The sequence below is a fragment of the Eublepharis macularius genome, chromosome 3 (genome assembly GCF_028583425.1).
Source record: "Eublepharis macularius isolate TG4126 chromosome 3, MPM_Emac_v1.0, whole genome shotgun sequence".
NCBI lineage: Eukaryota > Metazoa > Chordata > Lepidosauria > Squamata > Eublepharidae > Eublepharis > Eublepharis macularius.
Window position 1 is genome coordinate 100897898 of NC_072792.1, and position 20141 is coordinate 100918038.

The 20141-nt window shown below is 46.2% G+C and overlaps 1 protein-coding gene across 2 annotated transcripts in view; it reads left to right on the forward strand.

Moving 5' to 3' along the window:
* GRIK1 (glutamate ionotropic receptor kainate type subunit 1) overlaps positions 1 to 20141 on the forward strand; it is a 270840-nt gene that overhangs the window by 138285 nt on the left and 112414 nt on the right. For both annotated transcript variants that reach the window (XM_054973686.1, XM_054973687.1), the window contains exons 2-3: positions 6867 to 7034; positions 17804 to 18061. In XM_054973686.1, the coding sequence (XP_054829661.1) occupies positions 6867 to 7034; positions 17804 to 18061 (426 nt within the window). The remainder of the gene's footprint in view (positions 1 to 6866; positions 7035 to 17803; positions 18062 to 20141) is intronic.

Here is a 20141-nt window from a genome sequence, read left to right on the forward strand (position 1 = left end):
TCTGTATGTAGCCTTTCACTATTAGAACTATTAAAAAAAACCTTACCATTGTTTTCCAAAATTAGTCCCCTTTTCAAGAAGGAAGAAGCAAGCTCGGAAAAAAATGCACCCTGCTCTGCCCCCGGCAAAGTTTCTCATTGACAGCCAGTTTGGTGTAGTGGTTAAGAGTAGACATGGGCACGAATAGCATTACGAACAGAAAAAACCCACTAATAACCCAATCTGCTGTTCGTGAGCAAGCTGTTCATGAGGCCCCATCCTAAACGAACAGGTGGTTGTTAAAAGCCTTGTTCGTTGCCTTCGGCAACCATTTGGCAAGCCAGACAGTCTGGCGCCTGCTGCAATCAATCCCCTTGGCAACCAGAGGGAGGGAGGGACTGAACTCTGTCTGAACTCCTTCTGGCTTTCCTTCTGGCTTTAACCCTTCAACGTACTTCCAGCAGAGAGTCCTGTTTTTGCCACTGTGAAGAGAAAATGACAGCCAGTGGGGAGACCCATAGGTGCAATCTCTCTGAAACTTGGTGGGTCTTCAGAGGACAGTGAGGACTATGTCCCCTGCAAATTTGGTGGGTATTGGACATTGGAAAGGTCAGTTTGGGATGTTTAAAGGGCCCTGCTCGTTGCACATGGCAGGAAAGGGCCCTTTAAACTATCAGGTGGCAGAGGGGAATCCCCCCTGCCGCCTGCCGGCTGGTAATTTAAAGGGATCTTTAAAGGGCCAGGTAAGTGGGTTTGAGGGGAGGGGTGCCTAAGTGGGGTGGGGGGTGGGGGAGATGGTTCTGGCCCCCACGAACATCCAACAACGAACATGTCCGGGAACAGTCCATGTTCTTCCATGTTCGTTGTTTGTTGTTCGTGGATGGCACCAAACGATGAACAGGGTGTTTGGGGTTTTTTTTCCATTCGTGCCCATGTCTAGTTAAGAGCAGAGGGACTCAAATCTGGAGAACTGGATTTGATTCCCCACTCCTCCATTTGAAGCCAGCTGGGTGACCTTGGGTTAGTCACAGCTCTTCCAGAGCTCTCTCAGCCCCACCCACCTCAAAGGGTGGTTGTTGTGAGGATAATAATAGCACACTTTGTAAACTACTCTGAGTGGGCGTTAAGTTGTCCTGAAGGGCTCTATATAAATCAAATATTATTATTATTATATATGTGATGCTGTTTCTGCTCCTTATGCCATTCTGCATTCTACTTATTCTGTTTAGGGCTGTTTTTCATTCAGGGTAATTAATTGCCCAGATCTGGATGGTCTAGATAACCCAGTATTGTCAGATCTCCTAAGCTGAGTTGATCTTGGTCAGTATTTGGATAGGAGACCATCAAGGAAGGCCAGTGTTGTTACACAGCGGCAGGCAATGGCAAACCACCTCTGAATGTCTCCTGCCTTTAAAACTCTATGAGGTTGCCATAAGTTGGCTGCGACTTGAGGGCATACATACACACAATTAATTGCGATTTCAAAACTGTATTAGTTTTCAAGATACATGAGTATGTCAAAAGTATACATGAAAGATTTATATACAGTTACTATTTTCTATCAGAAGCAGAAAGCTACCTTTTAATAGTAGTTTTATAAAATAGTGTGAACCTATGCAGCACTGGTATACTGAATCAGGTCCTTGAACCCCCTTCCCTAAATTCTATGCCTACTGGCAGCAGCACTCTAAGGACTGGACTGAGAGCGGGACCACAAGTGATGCCTGACACAGGTTGGACACTAGTCAGCTTCCCTCAAGTTTTGATGGGAAATGTAGGCATCCTGGTCTTGCAGCTTGACTCTCCGACTGCTGTCCAATGGACTTTTCAACTGTCACTTGTCCAACATTCTGCCAAGCTGCCTACATTTCCCATCAAAACTTGAGGGAAGCTGACAAGTGTCCAACCTGTGTCAGGCGTCACTTGTGGTCCCGCTCTGAGAACCTTCTTTAAATGTCAAGCAGTACATTTGCTATTGGGACTGAAGGAAAAACAGGACAGGACAGAAAATCTCTATAGTTTAGGCACTCCTTATGTTACAGTTTAAGATGTACACCTATAATGTATCAATATGCCCTTAAAAGCACAGTGTTGCTGGCAAACGTATTTTTGCATGCTGGTGTATTATGTAAGTACACATTCAGGGAACTGGGGCTAACAGTATCTCAGTGGCAAATCTGGGTTCACTCTTGTGTAATATGCTTAACAGCCACAAGATGCAATTTTAAACACAGAGTGTTGTAATTAGTATATTTATTGTTTAATTGAATGATGTCTAGCTGGCTCAAAACTTGTATTTCTTTACGAGACATGTTTTAGGAACTTTCTTCTCTGTCCTGCCACAGAATCTCAAAATGCAACATGTCTACTTATCATTATCATCTCCCTGCTCCCCAATTGCCAAATTAGAGAGTTTTTTTGTGTGGTGTATTTACTAAGCATCAGACAGAATAAGATAAGGCCATAGCAAATTGTACAACAGCAACACAATGCGAAATTCTCTCTTATAAATCTTCAAGAAACACATGATGTTTAATCCTTGTGAAGATGTAGAACTGTATATCACAGCTGTATAACATTTTTCAAATATTTGCAATAACCACATCTCAACTTGGTCAGATAGCAAGTATCACATGTTGGCTTAATTTTTTTCAGTATATATATTCAGATTCTCAGTATAAGTTCACCCTTGGTGAACTACTGGTAGGCTTTATGAATCTAGTATTAAATAACATAAATTGAAGTGTGGATAGGTTCCTTGCCCCTGAGGAAGTCATTGACGAAAGCCGAGACATGCAAGCCGGCTCCAGTTTGGGCAGGTCACAGACAGGCTTGGACTCCTTCCCCCATCCATGCTGCTTTCTACACAGAGAATAAACAGACTCATTGAATTCACTTTTCCTTGTTACTACTTACCTGCTTTGTTGCATCTTCCATGGAGCTTCTTGCTGACTGAGTTAGAAGAGATTTTAAAGACTGTTTCTCTGAAGATATAAATTTGTACAGTCAGTTGTATAGATTGTATTTATGTATGTCACGTGAGTTATCAGCTGTTTGTATTTGTGAATGGATGCTATTTATTGGTATATGTATATGTCTATTTTTCTATGGAATTTTGATGAAATTATATTTATATAGGTTTCAGAATATATAGCACTCTGTATAAGCACTTAGTTGCTTTAAGAGTAAATGTAAAAAATTGTACATTTAGAAGTGGATTCATTGTGTACTCCTGATTTGGCTTTCTGAGGATCCACAGCAGAAACGGGGCATTTTTCTGGTGCAGAAAAAATAGACACCACTTTGGTTCGACTCCCTCAAGTCTGGCATTACAGAGGCTTAAAGTCAATCCGATCAATGTGGATCGAATACTCAGAAAACCCAGTGTAAGTGTGCATGCAAAACATACCCATGACCTTTCATGCTTCTCATGCTCCTGTACAGGGCCCATTAATTTCAGTCAAGCTTGCACAGGAGAGCATCCCTCAGAATTGTGCCACTAACCTCTGTAGCTGGCAAGTAGTATTTACAGTGGAAACAGGGTTCTACAACCAAAAGGAAGAAGCTGTAAATTCAGCTTCAGGGGAAAGCTAACAAATCAAATTATTTGGTTTGTGTTCTGACTGACAATAGAGCTGTCAAATGTTTTTGATGGCTGGAGGAAATATGTAGATATAAATCTGTCAGAGATTGCAAGACTCCTGATGAAAGAAAAATATGACGAACACTAAAAAGCAGAACTGGCTGGTGTTAATTTGTCCTTCTTAGCATATAACTCAGTAGTTGATGCTGTAATCCAAATGAAATATTATTGGGGAACACTAAATGGAAGCTAATCAAAAGGACAGAGGACTGATGGGTAAAGCCTTTATTGGTTAAAAGACTGTGGGATAAAGAATGATGTAGTAAGTAGTATAAGCAGGGATGGGAGTAAATAATACAGACTCTATTTAAGACAAGGCCAGCTATACATTTATTTTTTATATGGTAAACCTCACAATGCCCAGATCTTTCTGAAAATTTTATCTGGCTTACTTTTAAAACCTATTAGTGTTGTCACCACTGAGTTAGAATGTAAAATAGGCTGTAATTCTTTTGGGAATATCCATTTTCTAATTGTCAGATAATGACTATGCTACTCCATACTGGCAACACATGAAAATCAAAAGAGCCCTTGCAGTACATTAGTGGATTATATTTTGTTGACTGGGAAATATAAGGCAGTATGTGTTGTAAATTGTACATGAGGAAATCATCATCTGGAAAATTCAAAGTATTCTCTAGCGGCTAGTGCTAAAATGAGTAAATTATATATGCAAATAGAGAATTGCAGTTAGGATTTGCCCTTAAACAGCCTGCTTTTAAAATAGTTAAAAGTTAAAACCAGCCTACCTCTGGTTCCATAACATCCTCAAACCCTAGTCATGAGGTTTTATGTTGCCACTAAATGACTAGAAAAAACATCAATTTCTCTCTGACACAATGACAGAACAAATAGTGATGCCCAGACCTCCTTATGGCCTCTTATTCCTGAGAAGATATCAGCTTACCCAGGGTCTGAGTCAGAAGGTGAATTAAAGGTTAACTTGATATCTAAAGGCTTTTAGCATAACAGTTGTGACTATGGGTCCTGAAGGAAAAAAGAACATAGTCTGGGTTTTAGTAGATGAACCAACGGAGAGCCAGCATGGCATAGTGTTTAGAGTGTTGGACTAGAGGATCTGGGAGGCCCAAGTTCAAATCCCACTCTGCCATAGAAGCTCCATGAGTGACCTTGGGCCAGTCATACCCTCTCAGCCCAACCCACCTCACAAGGTTGTAGTGAGGATAAAATGGAGGACAGGAGAATGATATGAGCTACTTTGGGTCTCCACTGGGGAGAAAAGTGGGGTATAAATTAAGAAAGTAAATAAGTAAATGGTTGTGATTTGTTTGATTCCAAGCTGTAATATCAGTTTGGAGGGATGTGCTACTGAGATGGAGATGCAGAGGAGCAGGAATGCTTAGGCACCATGGGTGTGCAAAATGAAACAAATGAGCCAGATATAGACCCAGAAATAGCTGTTTCGTTTTGTTAAAGCAGCTTCTGGAACAGTGAACCAAATCTAGGAAACTAAGTTATAATTGCACACTCCCCCTAAAATGTTTGTGTATTTTAATTTAGGTTCATACCTCACAGGAGCAGCACTAGGTACTGGGCTCTCATGGCAGGATCTTATTTTCTTTAACAGGATTCACCAATCGGATTCCAAGGGGAGAGAGCCCTTATGTTATTAATTAACCCTGTTACTGGGAAGGAGGGGGATGAATGCAATGCACATGAGTGCATCTTTTCCCCCATCACTACTGGGGAAATGGCATTGTCTCCCTGCCAATTGGATCCTCGCAAAGGGAGGCACCTCCCTGCCTATCAGCTTTGGAATCATTTGAAAAGAGGAATGTGCAGACTTCAACCTTAGGCTGCATTTCAAAACATACTTCCCTGGGAGTAAACACTATTGAATAACATGGGACTTACATCTGAGTAAATCTGCAGGGGTGCATCTTGGTTGTTTCGCTGCACTATCCAGACACTGGACTGTCTCCCCCACCCCCATCAGGGCAGTTGGATGGTCGCTGTGAGGAAAAGTGCTGCAGGGGTGGGGGGATGGTCTGTTCAGTCAATCAAAGGCCCTGATAAAGGCCCTGGAAGACTTCAATTCTAAAACAGTTCCCTTGGATTAAGCACAAGGAAATATGGCACCAAAGGTAATAATTTATAGTCATTATAGAAAAAGAAAAAATGAACATAAAGCAGGATTGTTTCAATACAGCCACTTCCACCCTGCTTTCCCTTAGCCAGCCAGTTTCTTGCCATACTGTGCACCCACCAACACTCACCTTCTTCAGGGTCTGTTGTTGTTGTTGTTGTGTGTGTGTGTGTGTGTGTGTGTGTAATATAACAGAGGAAAACTCAGTGGGTCAATGGTGTAGAGGGAGGACTATGTTCTTTGCAATTTTGGTGCTGTTACACACCAAAACAGCTGCCCCAAAGAGCCTGGAAGCCTGCATTACAAAGAACATGGCTGAAACTCGTGATATTTTTTTTAAAAACCCTGAATGGAATAGATCAGCGCTGGCAACGCACCAACTGGGGGGGGGGACGGAATAGTATATAGATGGTTTGGAAGCCCTGGATCTGAAACTGAAGATGGAATTTTTTTCAGTGCACACCTCTAATGATGAATAACATGATCATAGGATGGACTGTTTCTCTCATCATTCATCATATTATGGACAAAGAGATTGCCTAGAAAGGCTCAGTCAAAAACTGGGATGATATTCATTTTGTTGCTGTTCCCAACGTATGACTGTTTGTGTTAACTATATACTTTGTAAATTATTCTGTACATGTCCCACATTTTTGGAGACTGCTGGAAGTAAGACATGAAGCATGCTATGGATTGTGATCATATCAAAGTTTAGGTACAGCACTTGGTGTGTATTCACTTCCAGTTTTTCCAAATGTGAGAAATTCATCTCATGAAGTTATAAATGTTATATGAATACAGTACAGATGCCATCCTATAGTGATTCCAAGCCACTTACTAAGGATACTTCTGATGCGATGTTGACATCGATGTGTAATCAGATTTCAGCTCCATTTCTTTTCACAATTTCCTTGCTTGTGTTGACCACAGCATCTTTTCTCGTGGGCTTGGTGACCCAAAGATTTACTGAAGCCAAGTCAGCAAATAAATATCAAAGTATACTAAATAAAATTGCTTCTCCTCCCATATTTTTCTCTGTTTTGTCTTCTGCTAATGTCAAAACATTGTCTCTGTGTGTCTTTGTGTGTGTTTGTGTTGGAAAACTAAAGCATGTTTTTCTAAATCTCTCTTTTACAGGAGGAATATTTGAAACTGTGGAAAATGAACCTGTTAACGTTGAAGAATTAGCTTTCAAGTTTGCAGTCACCAATATTAACAGAAACAGAACACTGATGCCTAATACCACATTAACCTATGACATCCAGAGAATTAACCTTTTTGATAGTTTTGAAGCCTCGAGACGAGGTAATTATCTTGATCTTTGAATAAGCTTGTTTAGTTGTGCTAATTGTCCATAATATTTCTTTATTTCACAGCATTACCTTGGTGCTGTAGAACTAAATGTAACTGATAGGTCAGTGTCAAACAGGTGAAGATTTTTTTCCAGTGTAGTCTGTGGCGTGAAAGCATATTTCTTCAACCATAGGCAGTGCTTTTACTATATAAGCCAATCATCCAATTCTTTGTTCTGGATAAGATTTGAAATGGCTGTAATTGCCTGTAATATTCAAATATCAATGGAGCAAACTTGAGCTGATCTTCTTTTGCTAATGTTTACCTTTGTGATATTAATAGAATGAAGAAGCCATTGAATGTTTTCAGTTTTCCCTGTTTACAATTGAGTATCCTCTCCATAGTTTGAGACATTTTGGTATTTCAGGGCTTAATTTGCAAGCTTTCTTATTTATGAAAACCACAGAAATACTGTCAATGTTTTAAGAAGATAGACTAGTTATCAGCAGGGTATTTATTTTGCCCGCAACATCAAATGTTCTTGCAAAGTATTTTTAATTAAGCCCTTTTGTCCGTAGAGATGTATTGACTTAAAAAAAAATTGCAATGCAGCTTACAGGTATGTGTGTGGAAGTACCATTGCAATCAGGACAGCCATTAATAGTATGACCTTGGAAACAGAAAGCTTTCAGGGCCACGTTCCTATACAATAACATTAAATTTAATTGCAAATAAAGCAGAATGCTAAAATACATTTTTTATGCATTTTTATAGAAATGGCATTCTAAGTCGTACTTATGTAACAGCAATTTGGCAGGCTACTTAATAACATTTCATAGCTTGTAAAACTGTTTTATGCTCAGAAACTTAGAAATTACAGTTCATAATTTAGTCAACAAATTTGCAAAGCAAACCCTGAGGGAATTTTTTGTAACTTATACCTCCCATATCACATATGATTTTTCAAAATAATTATTTTATTTTAAATTTCAAGGGGGCATGAAATAAATTGTTGTTTATATGTTATGTGCCAAGAAGGCCTCCAATATGTGAATTACTAGTGTGTATGTCCCAACTAACTCTCTCTGGCTATGTAGTCCTACACCAACCTCGTTATGGTGGCCGGGGAGAAGGAATTGCTATTATTCTCCGTGAGTCCTTCAACTTCCATAGACTTCCAGTACAAGCTATAGCTGGTATTGACTGTATGCTCCTGTCTTTGGGAAATAAAGATAGATTGGGTATTCTGCTTCTTTACTGTCTGCCCTGCTCCCCAGTAAGCACCCTTTCTGAGCTGGCGATGTGGTATTGGAAACACCCAGACTTATTGTTCTGGGGGACTTCACTATCCATGCTGAATGTCCCAAATCAGGCCCAGCTCAGGAATGTATAACTTCCCTAACAACCCTAGGCCTCTCTCAAATAGTGACAGGCCCAACACAGGAAAGACTCCTTGGACATAATATTTTGCACTGAGCCTTTGAGGGAAAGTCTTGTTTCAGCATTGGTGATTCAACTCCCCACTTTCAATGGAGTTTGTCTGACCCTTGCAGACACGATTAAGAGCCATGGGGTTATATTGGATCCAATGCTACTACTAGAACAAGAAGTTAAGGCAGCTGCAAAAAAACACCTTTTACAACCTCACTGTAGCCTGGAAGATGGCTTCTTACCTTAACATGGCCAATCTGGCCACCTGAATCCATGCTATAGTAACATCAAGACTTGACTATTGTAATGCACTATACATCCAAATTAACTAGGAGATTCCAATTGGTGCAAAATGCTGTGGCTCAACTGCTGTCAGGAGTGAGCAGGAACATGAACATCACTCCCATTCTGCAGTCACTATAAGTTATCATGCTCAGTTCAAGGTATTGGTTATCATATACAAAGCTCTTCATGGCCTTGGCCCAGCATACCTATGGGACCACCTCCCTCCCTATGTTCCTCCATGGCATCTTTGCTCATCTGAACAGGGTCTCCGGCAGGTGCCAGCCTGCACATGGGCAAAATCAACAGCAGCCCATACACAGGCTTTCTCTGTGGGGGCCCCTACCCTGTGGAACGGCCTGCCTGAGGAGGTCAGGAGAACCCTTGCTCTCCTGGCTTTCTGCAAGGGATGCAAAACCGAATTAGTCAAAAAGGCTTTTTACTCAGATAGAAGGGCTGTTTTGTAGAGAGGGGGTCTCAGATTGTTCACTAATGAGTTAGGGACCATAGGCATCGCTACTATTGCCTTACGCGCTACCCATTTAATTTAAATATGTACACCTATGTGCTACCAGTGCTTCATGTTGTCTAATGTCAGGCGCAGAATTGCTTATGTTCTGTTTCAGCATTTCTTCAGCTCTGTTTTGGATTCTTGCTAATGCTATGTCTTTGTAAACTTGTATTTATTTACTCTATGGCATGATTTATGGAAATGTCCTTGAAATTGACTGTACTAGTCTTACACTGGGCAATCTGCCTTGAGTCTTAGTGAGAAAGGCAGAGTATAAATGATGTAAGCAATACTGCCATCCCAGCCAGGGGCTTTAGCCCCTTAGGCTGGTGGCAGCCATTTGCCTCCCTGGCTGGAGGGAGTCGGAGGTTAACAGCCCTGCTTATTGGGCTTTGCTGTGGGGGGCGGAGCTTCCAGGCAGTAGGCTGCCGCTCCGCCCTCCTACAGATCAGTCTCGCCTCGTGCTTGGGTGAAGCAAGACCGTTTGGGTCGCTTCTCCTGCACGAGGCCACAGGCATCGAGGGAACTGGCGCAGAGCGAGCTGCGGGACAGGCTTTGTATTGGGGGTGGGGGCAGTGATCCCCCCCTTTATTATTTGCTGTTCTCCCCTCGGGGGTTAAGGGGGAGGGTAGCTTGGCCCGATTGTAGCCGGTTCTTGTGTCGGCACCCCGACGCGCCGCGGCCGCACGCGTGTTTGCCTGCCCGTGGCCCGTTAGGCGGGCCGCTGGGTAACAGCGGGGGGCGCGGAAAGTCCGGCCAGTGCCCCGACGCGCCGCGGCCGCTCATGCTTTCACCCGGCTCAGCTGTGCGGGGGCAGCAGCAGGGCCGTTAGATCGCCCGCCCGCTTTTTCTAGACGCGGCCGCACGCGCGCCGCAGCAGGGCCCTTTGACCGCGCCGCTTAGCCGCGGTGGGGGGGCGGGGCCTGCGCCCGGCACGCGGCAGTGTTCTGCGCGCCGCTTTGCTGCGGCGCGGGGGCAGGGCTTTTGCCCGACGCTCGATTGTGGTGAAGCTGTGCATGTCTTTTGCCCCCCAGGGTTTGGGGGGTGTTCTGATGGGGCGCTAAACGGGGCCCATGCCATCTTTATACGGAGACACCCCCACCCACCCCCACCCTATTACCCACCCCCTGCGTGGGATTCCTATCCAAGCCGGCGGCGGCCATTTTAGGGGTGGGCAAGCCTCAAGGAGTGGCCATTTTATGAGTCTGTGACCACTTTGGGTGCCCTGTTGCCAATGGGGCTTGGAGGGTTAACTGGTCAGGCTGCATATCCCATTAGTTCCCCTGGTTTCCTTAGGTTTGCAGCCTGTGACTTCCTTGGCCCCCATACCCTGTACCTGGAGCTGTGCTGCCTATCACAGGGGTAGCTCGGTAGCTGGGTCCTTAGCTCACAGCCTCTCTTTGGCCTATAAGCCTGGTAGTTGCCACTGGTTTACTGCGGGTGGCCCTCGATCACCATGGGCCCTAAGAAAGGTACAGGCATTTCTAAGGGGAAGCAGCCAGCTCCCCGCCCTCCCAAGAGGCCAGTGGTGGCCTTGTCATCGGACGAGGACGAGGAGGGCTCAGTACGGCGTGATGTTTTGGCGCGGATTGCTGCGATTGAACAAAGTAGGGCTTTGCCTGTCGCCGGTGCTGGCAAATCAGCTAAAAGGCCGGTGCGGGCTGCTTCTCGGCCCGCATCTGTGGCCGATATTCTTTCTTGTTTATCTGCACTAGAAGGAACATCAGAACGGGGCGCAGCTGGTCCATCACCGTCAGGCAACCATTCCACCGAGGAGGGAATGGTCAAGTCGGCTGCAGCGGACATTGAGGCGAGCTGACCAGCGGAGGCGGGCCAGCTGGCGTTGGTGGTACAGCCTCCAGAGGTGGATGGTAAGTGCTCTTGGCCACAGCAGGCTACTTCTTGGCCTTGGGCGCAGGGGTCCCAAATACCGCCTCATACCGCTTGCACACACGGGGGGGCCTCTATGGACACATTTACGGGGGGTGTCACTCCCGACTGGGCCCAGTGGTCCCAGCCCTCGGTGCCCACTCAGAGTCCTGGGTTTTCCGGCTGGCCTTCGGCCGCCTCCCAGTCCTTGGGTAGCAGGGGTCAGGGCTTCCCTTGGGGCGGCTACTTGGGAAGCCCGTGGTCTAATTGTGGGTCAGTACCCTACCGGGTCTTCCTGGTGGGTGACACGGCCATGCCACTGGGGGATCACCTCACCCCAGCCACGCGGGAGAAGATTTTGCGGGGGGATTAGGTCGACGTCTTTACCCTTCTCTTCAGGGAGCTGGAGAAGAGGGATAAAGAGGACCTGGAGGACAGGGATAAGGAGCGCCTTAAGCGCCACAGGATCGACAGGACCTGGGCCAATTGGCTTCCAGGCTTCTTTATATATGCAGGTGTGATCGCACGGGTGCAGCCATGGAGGGCGGCCCCGCTCATTCAGTATATGGACATCATATACAGAGCACACACTGACTTCGGCGGGGCAGCATGGCTGCAATATGACGAAGAATTTAGAATGCGGGCCACCCTCAACCCTTCATTGCCATGGGACCAGGTACACCACCAACTCTGGATCCAGCTCATGACCCCAACAAAATTTGGTCCGGGGGACAGGTCCGATAGTGGCCACATTGTTCAGCGATCTGGCGCCAGTCAGGTTGCCCCACTTGCTAGTTCTGGCCCCCACGCGTTCGCGGGGCAGTCGGTTCAGCCCCGGCTGCTCTGTTTTGAATTTACCTCGCGGGGGTCATGCAGCAGGAAGAATTGCCGCTATGGCCACGAATGCCCCATCTGCCGAGGGCCTCACGCCATTAATGCGTGTAGAAGACAGAAACCCTTCAGTAAAAGGGGGGGCGGCTTTGGAGGGCAGCAGGACCCTGGTAAAGGGCCCCAGCCCAATAAGGGTGAGGGTACTTGACGCCATGTTGGCTGATTAGCCCAGAAGGGCAGATGCCCAGTTTTTGTTAGAGGGGTTTTTATTTGGTTTCCGCATTCCCTTTCAGGGTCCTCGCTCTCCCTTTATGGCTGCCAACTTATGTTCTGTGGCAGGCATGGAGGACGTAGTCAGGGAGAAAATTGCTAAGGAATGTAGGGAGGGACAGGTTTTAGGCCCTTTCCCTGCCCCTCCCGTGCCCAATTTAAGGGTTTCCCCCCTGGGTGTGGTCCCTAAAAAGGCTCCTGGTGAATTTCGCCTAATTCATCACCTGTCTTACCCCAGGGGTGGGTCTGTGAACGACACAATACCCGAGCACTTGTGCTCAGTGCGTTACACATCATTTGACCAAGCCGTTAAGGTGGTCAGGCGTTGTGGATGGGGAGCTGAGATGGCGAAATGCGACATTAAGTCGGCGTTCCGTCTTCTCCCCGTGCTTCCGGAGGACTTTGAGCTCCTCGGGTTTGCCTTTGAGGGTCAATACTATATGGACAGGGCCCTCCCCATGGGGTGCTCTATCTCCTGCGCAGTATTTGAGCGCTTTAGCACCTTTCTGGAGTGGGCATTGCATCATAGGCAGCGCTGCCGTGACTCCGCCCACTATTTGGATGACTTTATCCTGGTTGGGCCCCCGGGGACGGGTCAGTGTGTGCGCCTTTTGGCTGACTTCGTCAGCCTAACTGAGGAGCTAGGCGTTCCACTGGCGCATGAAAAAACAGAGGGCCCGTCTACTGTCCTGACCTTCTTAGGCATCGAGTTAGATACGGTGCAACAGTCTTCTAGGCTTCCAGTTGTGAAGCTGTTGGATTTGAAGGAGCGATTGTGCACCATGCTGGTGAAGCGCAAAGTTTCCTTATTAGAGCTCCAGTAAGTAGTGGGCCACCTTAACTTTGCCTGTAAGGCAGTGGCCCCCGGTAGGGCCTTTCTGCGGCGCCTTTGTGACGCCATGGGGACCCTCCAGCTTCCTCATCACAAGATACGCCTGTCTGATGGCATGCGGGAGGACCTGTGGGTCTGGCTCCGGTTTCTGCTGGGTTTCAATGGGGTGTCCTTTTGGAGGCAAGAGCTCCTTTTAGAAGGGGAGCTGCAAGTGTCTTCGGACGCTTCTGGGTCCATTGGCCTGGGGATTTATTTTAGGCGGCACTGGTGTGCCGCCACTTGGCCCGAGGATTGGGTGGCAGACGGACGGTGTAGGGACTTAACTTATTTGGAGTTTTTCCCAATCTTGGTGGCGGTTTACCTTTGGGGAGCGGAGCTTGCCAACCACTCCGTGCACTTTTGGTGCGATAATATGGCAGTGGTTCAAGTGGTGAACTTCCTTACCTCTAAATCGCCCCGGGTCATGACTCTGGTCCGCGCCTTTACTTTGAGGTGCTTGCACCTTAACATATTGTTTTCAGCCAGGCACATACCTGGGGTAAACAATGAGGTGGCAGACGCCTTGTCTCGTTTGCAGATGGACCGGTTTCGACAGCTTGCCCCCGAGGCCGATTTGGTGCCAGCTCTGGTGCCGCAGGAGCTGTGGATGATTGGCAAGTGGAAGCCTCCAGGGCCATCAAGTTAGCCATTGCCCTTAGCACCAGGAGGGCTTACGACAGTGCGGTAAGGAATTTCGATACCTTCAGGCAGCCTGCAGGCCTCCGCCGTGTTTGGCCCCTTCCAGTCGAGCATTTGGCGCAATTTTGTGTGGCTCAAAGAGGTAAGGGGCACAGTGTGAAATATATTCGCAGCCAGATTGCGGCCCTAGCTTTTGCTGCGAAGGCCCAAGGGTTTGCCGATACCACGGGTGATTTTCGCATTCGGAAGATGCTGGAAGGTTGGTCAAGGGAGTCTGCCACTCCCAGGGATGATAGGCAGCCCATTTCTCCTGACATCCTTCGGGGATTGCAGGCGGTATGGTCACAGGTTTGCAGCTCTCCTTTTGAGGAGCGGCTGTTTCACGCTGCGTCCTTATTGGCGTTTTTTGGCGCTCTTCGAGTGAGCGAGCTGGTCCAGCAGTCCCTTAAGGATGATTCTGGCCGTGCCCTCACAGCGGAGGATGTTAAATTTGTAGGTGAACGGTTGATCATTAGAATTAGAAGGTCCAAGACCGACCAGCATCAAAAAGGGGTGGACCTGGCACTTGGCCGATGTTCCATCGCCGAATTGTGCCCCATAGCAACCTTGAGGAGCTATTTAAACGTTCGGGGTGATCACTCAGGGGTTCTTTTTCGGCACTGCGATGGTGCCCCGTTGACTAGGTACCAATTTTGGGCAGTCACGGGTAGGGCTCTTCATAGGTTAGGTCTGGATGGGGTCAAATTTGGGACCCACTCCTTTCGCATTGGGGCGTCATCTACTGCTGCTGCCATGGGTTTCTCAAGCCCTGACATCCAGAGGGTAGGCCGTTGGCGTTCAGGGGCTTATGCGTTGTACGTCAGGCCGCTCGGACGGGGTAAACCGTGTTGAATTGTGTTTTTTGCAGGTGCTGTGGGTCGTCAGGAGAGGGTTCGGATCCTCATCTGTGGCCACAGCATGATCTTCTGGGCTGCACACCAAGCAAGAAGGTCCTGGATTGGGTCCCAGCTTGGACTCAGCCGGTGGGCTACCATCGAGTGGCAGGGCAGAAGAGGCCTACGTTGGGCAGGGCTGCTGCCACTCTTGTTTGAGGGGAGGTCCGCCCCTCCTCCTCATATTCTGGTAGTTCACGTAGGGGGCAATGATCTGGGTCTAATGAAAGGGGTAGCCCTTTCTTGGCAGGCGCGGGATGACTTCCTGGAGATCAGGAAGAGATGGCCCGGCGTCTTGATATTTTGGTCTGTCATGCTTACGCGCCGTGTGTGGCGGGAGGCATTGGACCACAGAGCAATTGAAAGGGCTAGGCGAATGGCCAACAGAGCCCTGTTTAAGATAATGACGGGTGGGTTGGGGATTTATTTGCCCCATCCGCAGATTCGGGCCGAGTCTGTTGCCCTCTACAGAGGGGATGGTGTGCACCTCTCTTACAGAGGCAACAGCATGTTTCTAGATGACCTACGGCAGGGGCTGATTTTGGCTTTATGCCATTTGTGGGGCGCTGAGGCCTAAGCAGAGGCTTGGCCTCTGCGGTGGCAGGATTTAGTTAGGGTTTTATCTGTCGCGGGCCGGTGAGCACCCTTGGCACATCTCCATTGGTGGGGAACAGGGGTCTTTCAGGAGCGGCAGGCTGCCGTTCAGCCCAGCTGCGAGGTCAGACACCCTTGGGTGGGGAACCCCTGGACAAGCCGTCTCCCCCCGCTGCCGTGCGGCCGGGTGGGGGAGCTCTCCAGGGGCGATACACTCCGCCTGGCCAGGACGGGTTGCAGCCATTCATGGGATGGATCGCACTCGGTGGCAGCGGGTGCTTGCCCAGACAGGTCAGGGCGGGGTCCCAGTGATTGACCCCAGGGCCTGACCTGTACCGCTAGTTAGGCCCCTTGCCGTAGTTGTTGTTTTGCTGTTTCATTTAATAAAGCGGCCCATTTTACCCAAACCTTTGTGTCTGACTCTCATTCCAACTAGGGGGGCAATACTGCCATCCCAGCCAGGGGCTTTAGCCCCTTAGGCTGGTGGCAGCCATTTGCCTCCCTGGCTGGAGGGAGTCAGAGGTTAACAGCCCTGCTTATTGGGCTTTGCTGTGGGGGGCGGAGCTTCCAGGCAGTAGGCTGCCGCTCCGCCCTCCTACAGATCAGTCTCGCCTTGTGCTTGGCCCACCCTCCTCACCCTATTTCAGTGCGGGACTAGCCGGTCGCTAGTTTACGGGACCAGGTAGGAATTTTTTGTCTCCTTGCCTTGATTGGCCTTGGGTTGGGAGTTTTTTCGCCTACCTCGCACTGGGTAAGGGGTGTCGTTTGGTAATGTAGGGGTGGACCTTATTTGCTGCCATGGGTGCAGGATTTAGTTAGGGTTTTATCTGTGGCGGGTCGGTGAGCACCCTTGGCACATCCCCATTGGTGGGGAACAGGGGTCTTTCAGGAGCAGCAGGCTGCCGTTCGGCCCAGCTGCGAGGTCAGACGCCCTTGGGTGGGGAACCCCTGGACAAGCCGTCTCCCCCCGCTGCCGTGCGGCCGGGTGGGGGAGCTCTCCAGGGGCGATACACTCCACCTGGCCAGGACGGGTTGCAGCCATTCATGGGATGGATCGCACCCGGTGGCAGTGGGTGCTTGCCCAGACAGGTCAGGGCGGGGTCCCAGTGATTGACCCCAGGGCCTGACCTGTACCGCTAGTTAGGCCCCTTGCCGTAGTTGTTGTTTTGCTGTTTCATTTAATAAAGCGGCTCATTTTACCCAAACCTTTGTGTCTGACTCTCATTCCAACTAGGGGGGCAAATAAATAAATGCCTAAGAAAAATCAACAGGCCCAAGCAGGCTTTTTGATGAGGCAAAACTTCTGATCTATGTGTAGATTAGATGATTTAGTAACATATATTATTTTTTCAGAGAAAGATAAATGGATTAAATGGCTACTTGTCTACCACTGACAACTCTGATCAAGAAGTTCAAAAATATTTTTAAAACCTAAGGATGATTATTTTATGATTATATAGTTTTATGTCACATTTATTCTTGCCTTTGCCTGCCCACTGCTACAAATTTACAGTGTGATAACATACTCATATTGATAACACAAACATAGGATGATGAAGAGATCATACCATCAAATATATTAGCATCACCTTTCTGTAATACATGCTAATCAACACTTGTTAGGCTTGTCTTAGGCACTCATTGTTGGCCCGAGGTGGTAATATAACTACCTGTGATCACTGAGAACCAATTTTTTTTACTAACTTGTTGATGTATGATGGTGCAGTCATGATACAAGACTTCTTTATCATATGTTCAGAATTTCATAAAGTTGTTAAATCAGCATTCTCATGAGGGACTATTGCACACTTGTTGTACTTCTAGTTTGGAAAGCTTTAACGGTCTCACCTCCCCAATACAGGCATGTTGTATAAATTTGCATTCTCCCTCTTCCATTTATCTAACATACTTTTAAGCATCATAACATTGTGTCCATAAGGCAACTGGAATTTGCATGTTAATATTTCAGTATACAGCAGAATGGAATTTCACTTCCTTTATCATACTTGACCATCAAAGCAGGAAATGGAAGAATGAAATTATATTCTTAGGAAATCATGAACCTAGCCTTTCTCTCTGAAATTTTTATATAGAGTTTTCTTAAGTTTTTAAATTTTATATAGAGTTTTCTAATTGTATATAGTGTTTTCTGGAAATCCTTACAGTACCTACAGCAACTAAATGTTATATATTTATGGTTACACAAACAGCTGGTGACTACATTGATAGAATAGCTTTGGTCTCTCAAATGTCTCATCGTCTCATGAGAGGGTAATTTGAATTCAGTCCTGTTTAAGCATAATGAAGTGAATCGGTTGCATTATTTGTATTTGCCAGGCATGGGTTTTGTGATACGCTGCCCCTTCTCATCTGTGTAGCTTAAAAACATTAATGTTCTAGTGGCATTTGGATGTAGGGCTCATCTTTTCTCAAGTCAAGTGTATACTTACTATTTCACAAATTCAGTCATTTGCTTTGCAATATTTCTGTTAGAAAAAAGAAGAAAAATGGTCACTGAACATCACAGTTCTTTTTCTTCCATCTCTCACAGCATGTGATCAGCTTGCTCTTGGGGTAGCTGCACTGTTTGGACCATCCCACAGCTCATCAGTCAGTGCAGTACAATCAATTTGCAATGCACTTGAAGTCCCACATATACAGACCCGATGGAAACATCCTACAGTGGATAATAAAGATTCATTTTATATCAACCTCTACCCAGACTATGCAGCCATCAGCAAGGCAGTTTTGGACTTGGTGCTATATTACAACTGGAAGATAGTAACAGTAGTATATGAGGACAGTACAGGTATGCATGATGCATGATTTTCAAACTTTTGATTATAATTAATGGCTTTTATCATAGTGCTAAAGTTGTTGTGCATGGTAGTTTTCCTAGGCTGTTCAATTATTCTCTTAACTTTGGACATATGAAGCTACTATATACAGAATCAGACCCATTGCCCATGAAGGTCAGTGTTTTCTACTCAGACTGGCAACGGATCGCCAGGGTCTCAGGTAGAGGTCTTTCACATCATCTACTGCCAGATTCTTTAAATGGAGATGCTAGGGACTAAACCTGGATCCTTCTACATGCCAAGCAAATGCTGTCCCACTGAGATATGTTCCCTTGCGTTGTGGTTAACATTGTGGTAACTTTCATTCCATAGCATTAAGGAAAGTTCAGAGTTACAATTAATATATAGCTTTATGTTTCCTTAATGCCTGAAACAGAAGAGAAACCTATGGCAAAGTGACTGCCTATATTTTTATTTTACTTCATTTATACCCTGCCGTTCTCCTCAGTGAAAACCCTAAGTGGCTTATATCAGTCTCCTCTGCTCCATTTTTTCCCACACAACAAACCCTGTGTGCTAGGTTATGTTGAGAGTTTGTGACCAGCCCAAGATCACCCACTGGGCTTCTAGGGCAGAGCAGGGTACTGAGCTTGCGTCATCCTAGTCCATTACTCTACCCACTACACCACCCTGGCTCTCCATTCTTGAGCACACAGTATTTACAGCAGCATATCTTTCTGTCCATACTTTGGTTATCCTAGAATTTTATATTGCCTGATATGCCATAAAAATGAGTGTATGTCCCATTAAGTATCTAACATGCGGCCTAAACAGTGAATGGAACTTATCTGAAACTAAGGGTAAATAAATGCAGCTAGTATTTATTTATTTATTTCTGTAGTGGTCTATGCTTTGTTAATTTATACACTTTGTTAATTTCCACACTGAACTTGAACTTCTGGGGCTTTTGCTCAATAGGACATCTTTACCAGAGAATATTACAAAGTATGGCCATATATTTTGATTGATTTCAGAGCCATGGCCTTAAAGTTAGTGTTAGATTAATCTGAAAGTTTTCATAAATTTATCACACACTTCAGTTCAGTACTGAAAGATTCTGAGGAGACATCACTATCCAGCTATCACTGTTCTATGCATAGCCAATGAAAAATTGCTGTTTCATTTGAGTTACGTATTTCAGCAAAAGAAAAGGAGGAAGACATTTCTAAGTTCACTACACTTTGTAGTCTTCCTAATTGGCTTCTAAAACTCTGCATTCAATCCATCTGAACATATTTTAGGGTGGATATTTAAAAAGTGTCTCCCACTTAGCCCTTTATTATCTAAATAATGTTTTACATTCCAAGAAGTGTTCCGTACTTGTTAAGAAATGGTTTCTACAGGACACAACTTAAGAGTTATTTAGTCTACTTCTTCTCCCACTACAATACTGCCTTGCCTAGCCTCCCTCCCTCTGTCAACAAAATTAGGGCCCAAAGTATAAAGTAAAACAAAATAACCATAAAGCAATGAAACAGTCACTCACAAACTTATTAAAACCAATCTGAACAAAACATAAATTCAAATATAGCCATCAGTCAACCAACAAAGTAATGATTATACAGAAACAGATCTCCACTACCCAAAGAGAATAGAAATTCCCCCCATTCAGCCCTAGCTTAGGAATCTAGACACTATACATTAAAAATCATTATGTGTAGTAACTAGAAATGGGCACGAACCAGAATATGAACCAAAAAACCCCATGAACCAGCCCGGTTCATGGTTCGTGAACCAGTGGTTTGTGGAAGCTCGTTTCTACGAACTTCCATGAACTGGTCTACTGGTCGTTTGGTTCATTTTAAAGAGCAATTCGGTTCGTTTTAAAGGGCATTTAAACCCGCAGATCAGCTGCTCGTCAGGGAGATCCCTGACAAGCAGCTGATCATTTAAACAGGGGGTCTTGGCTGCCCGGCCTGGAGTTCCCGGCCGACTAGCCAAGCCCCACCCGCAGTTTAAATGGCCATTTGAACTGCAGGTGGGGCTTGGCCGGCCGGATGGGAGTTCCTGGCCGGCCAGCCAAGCCCCGCT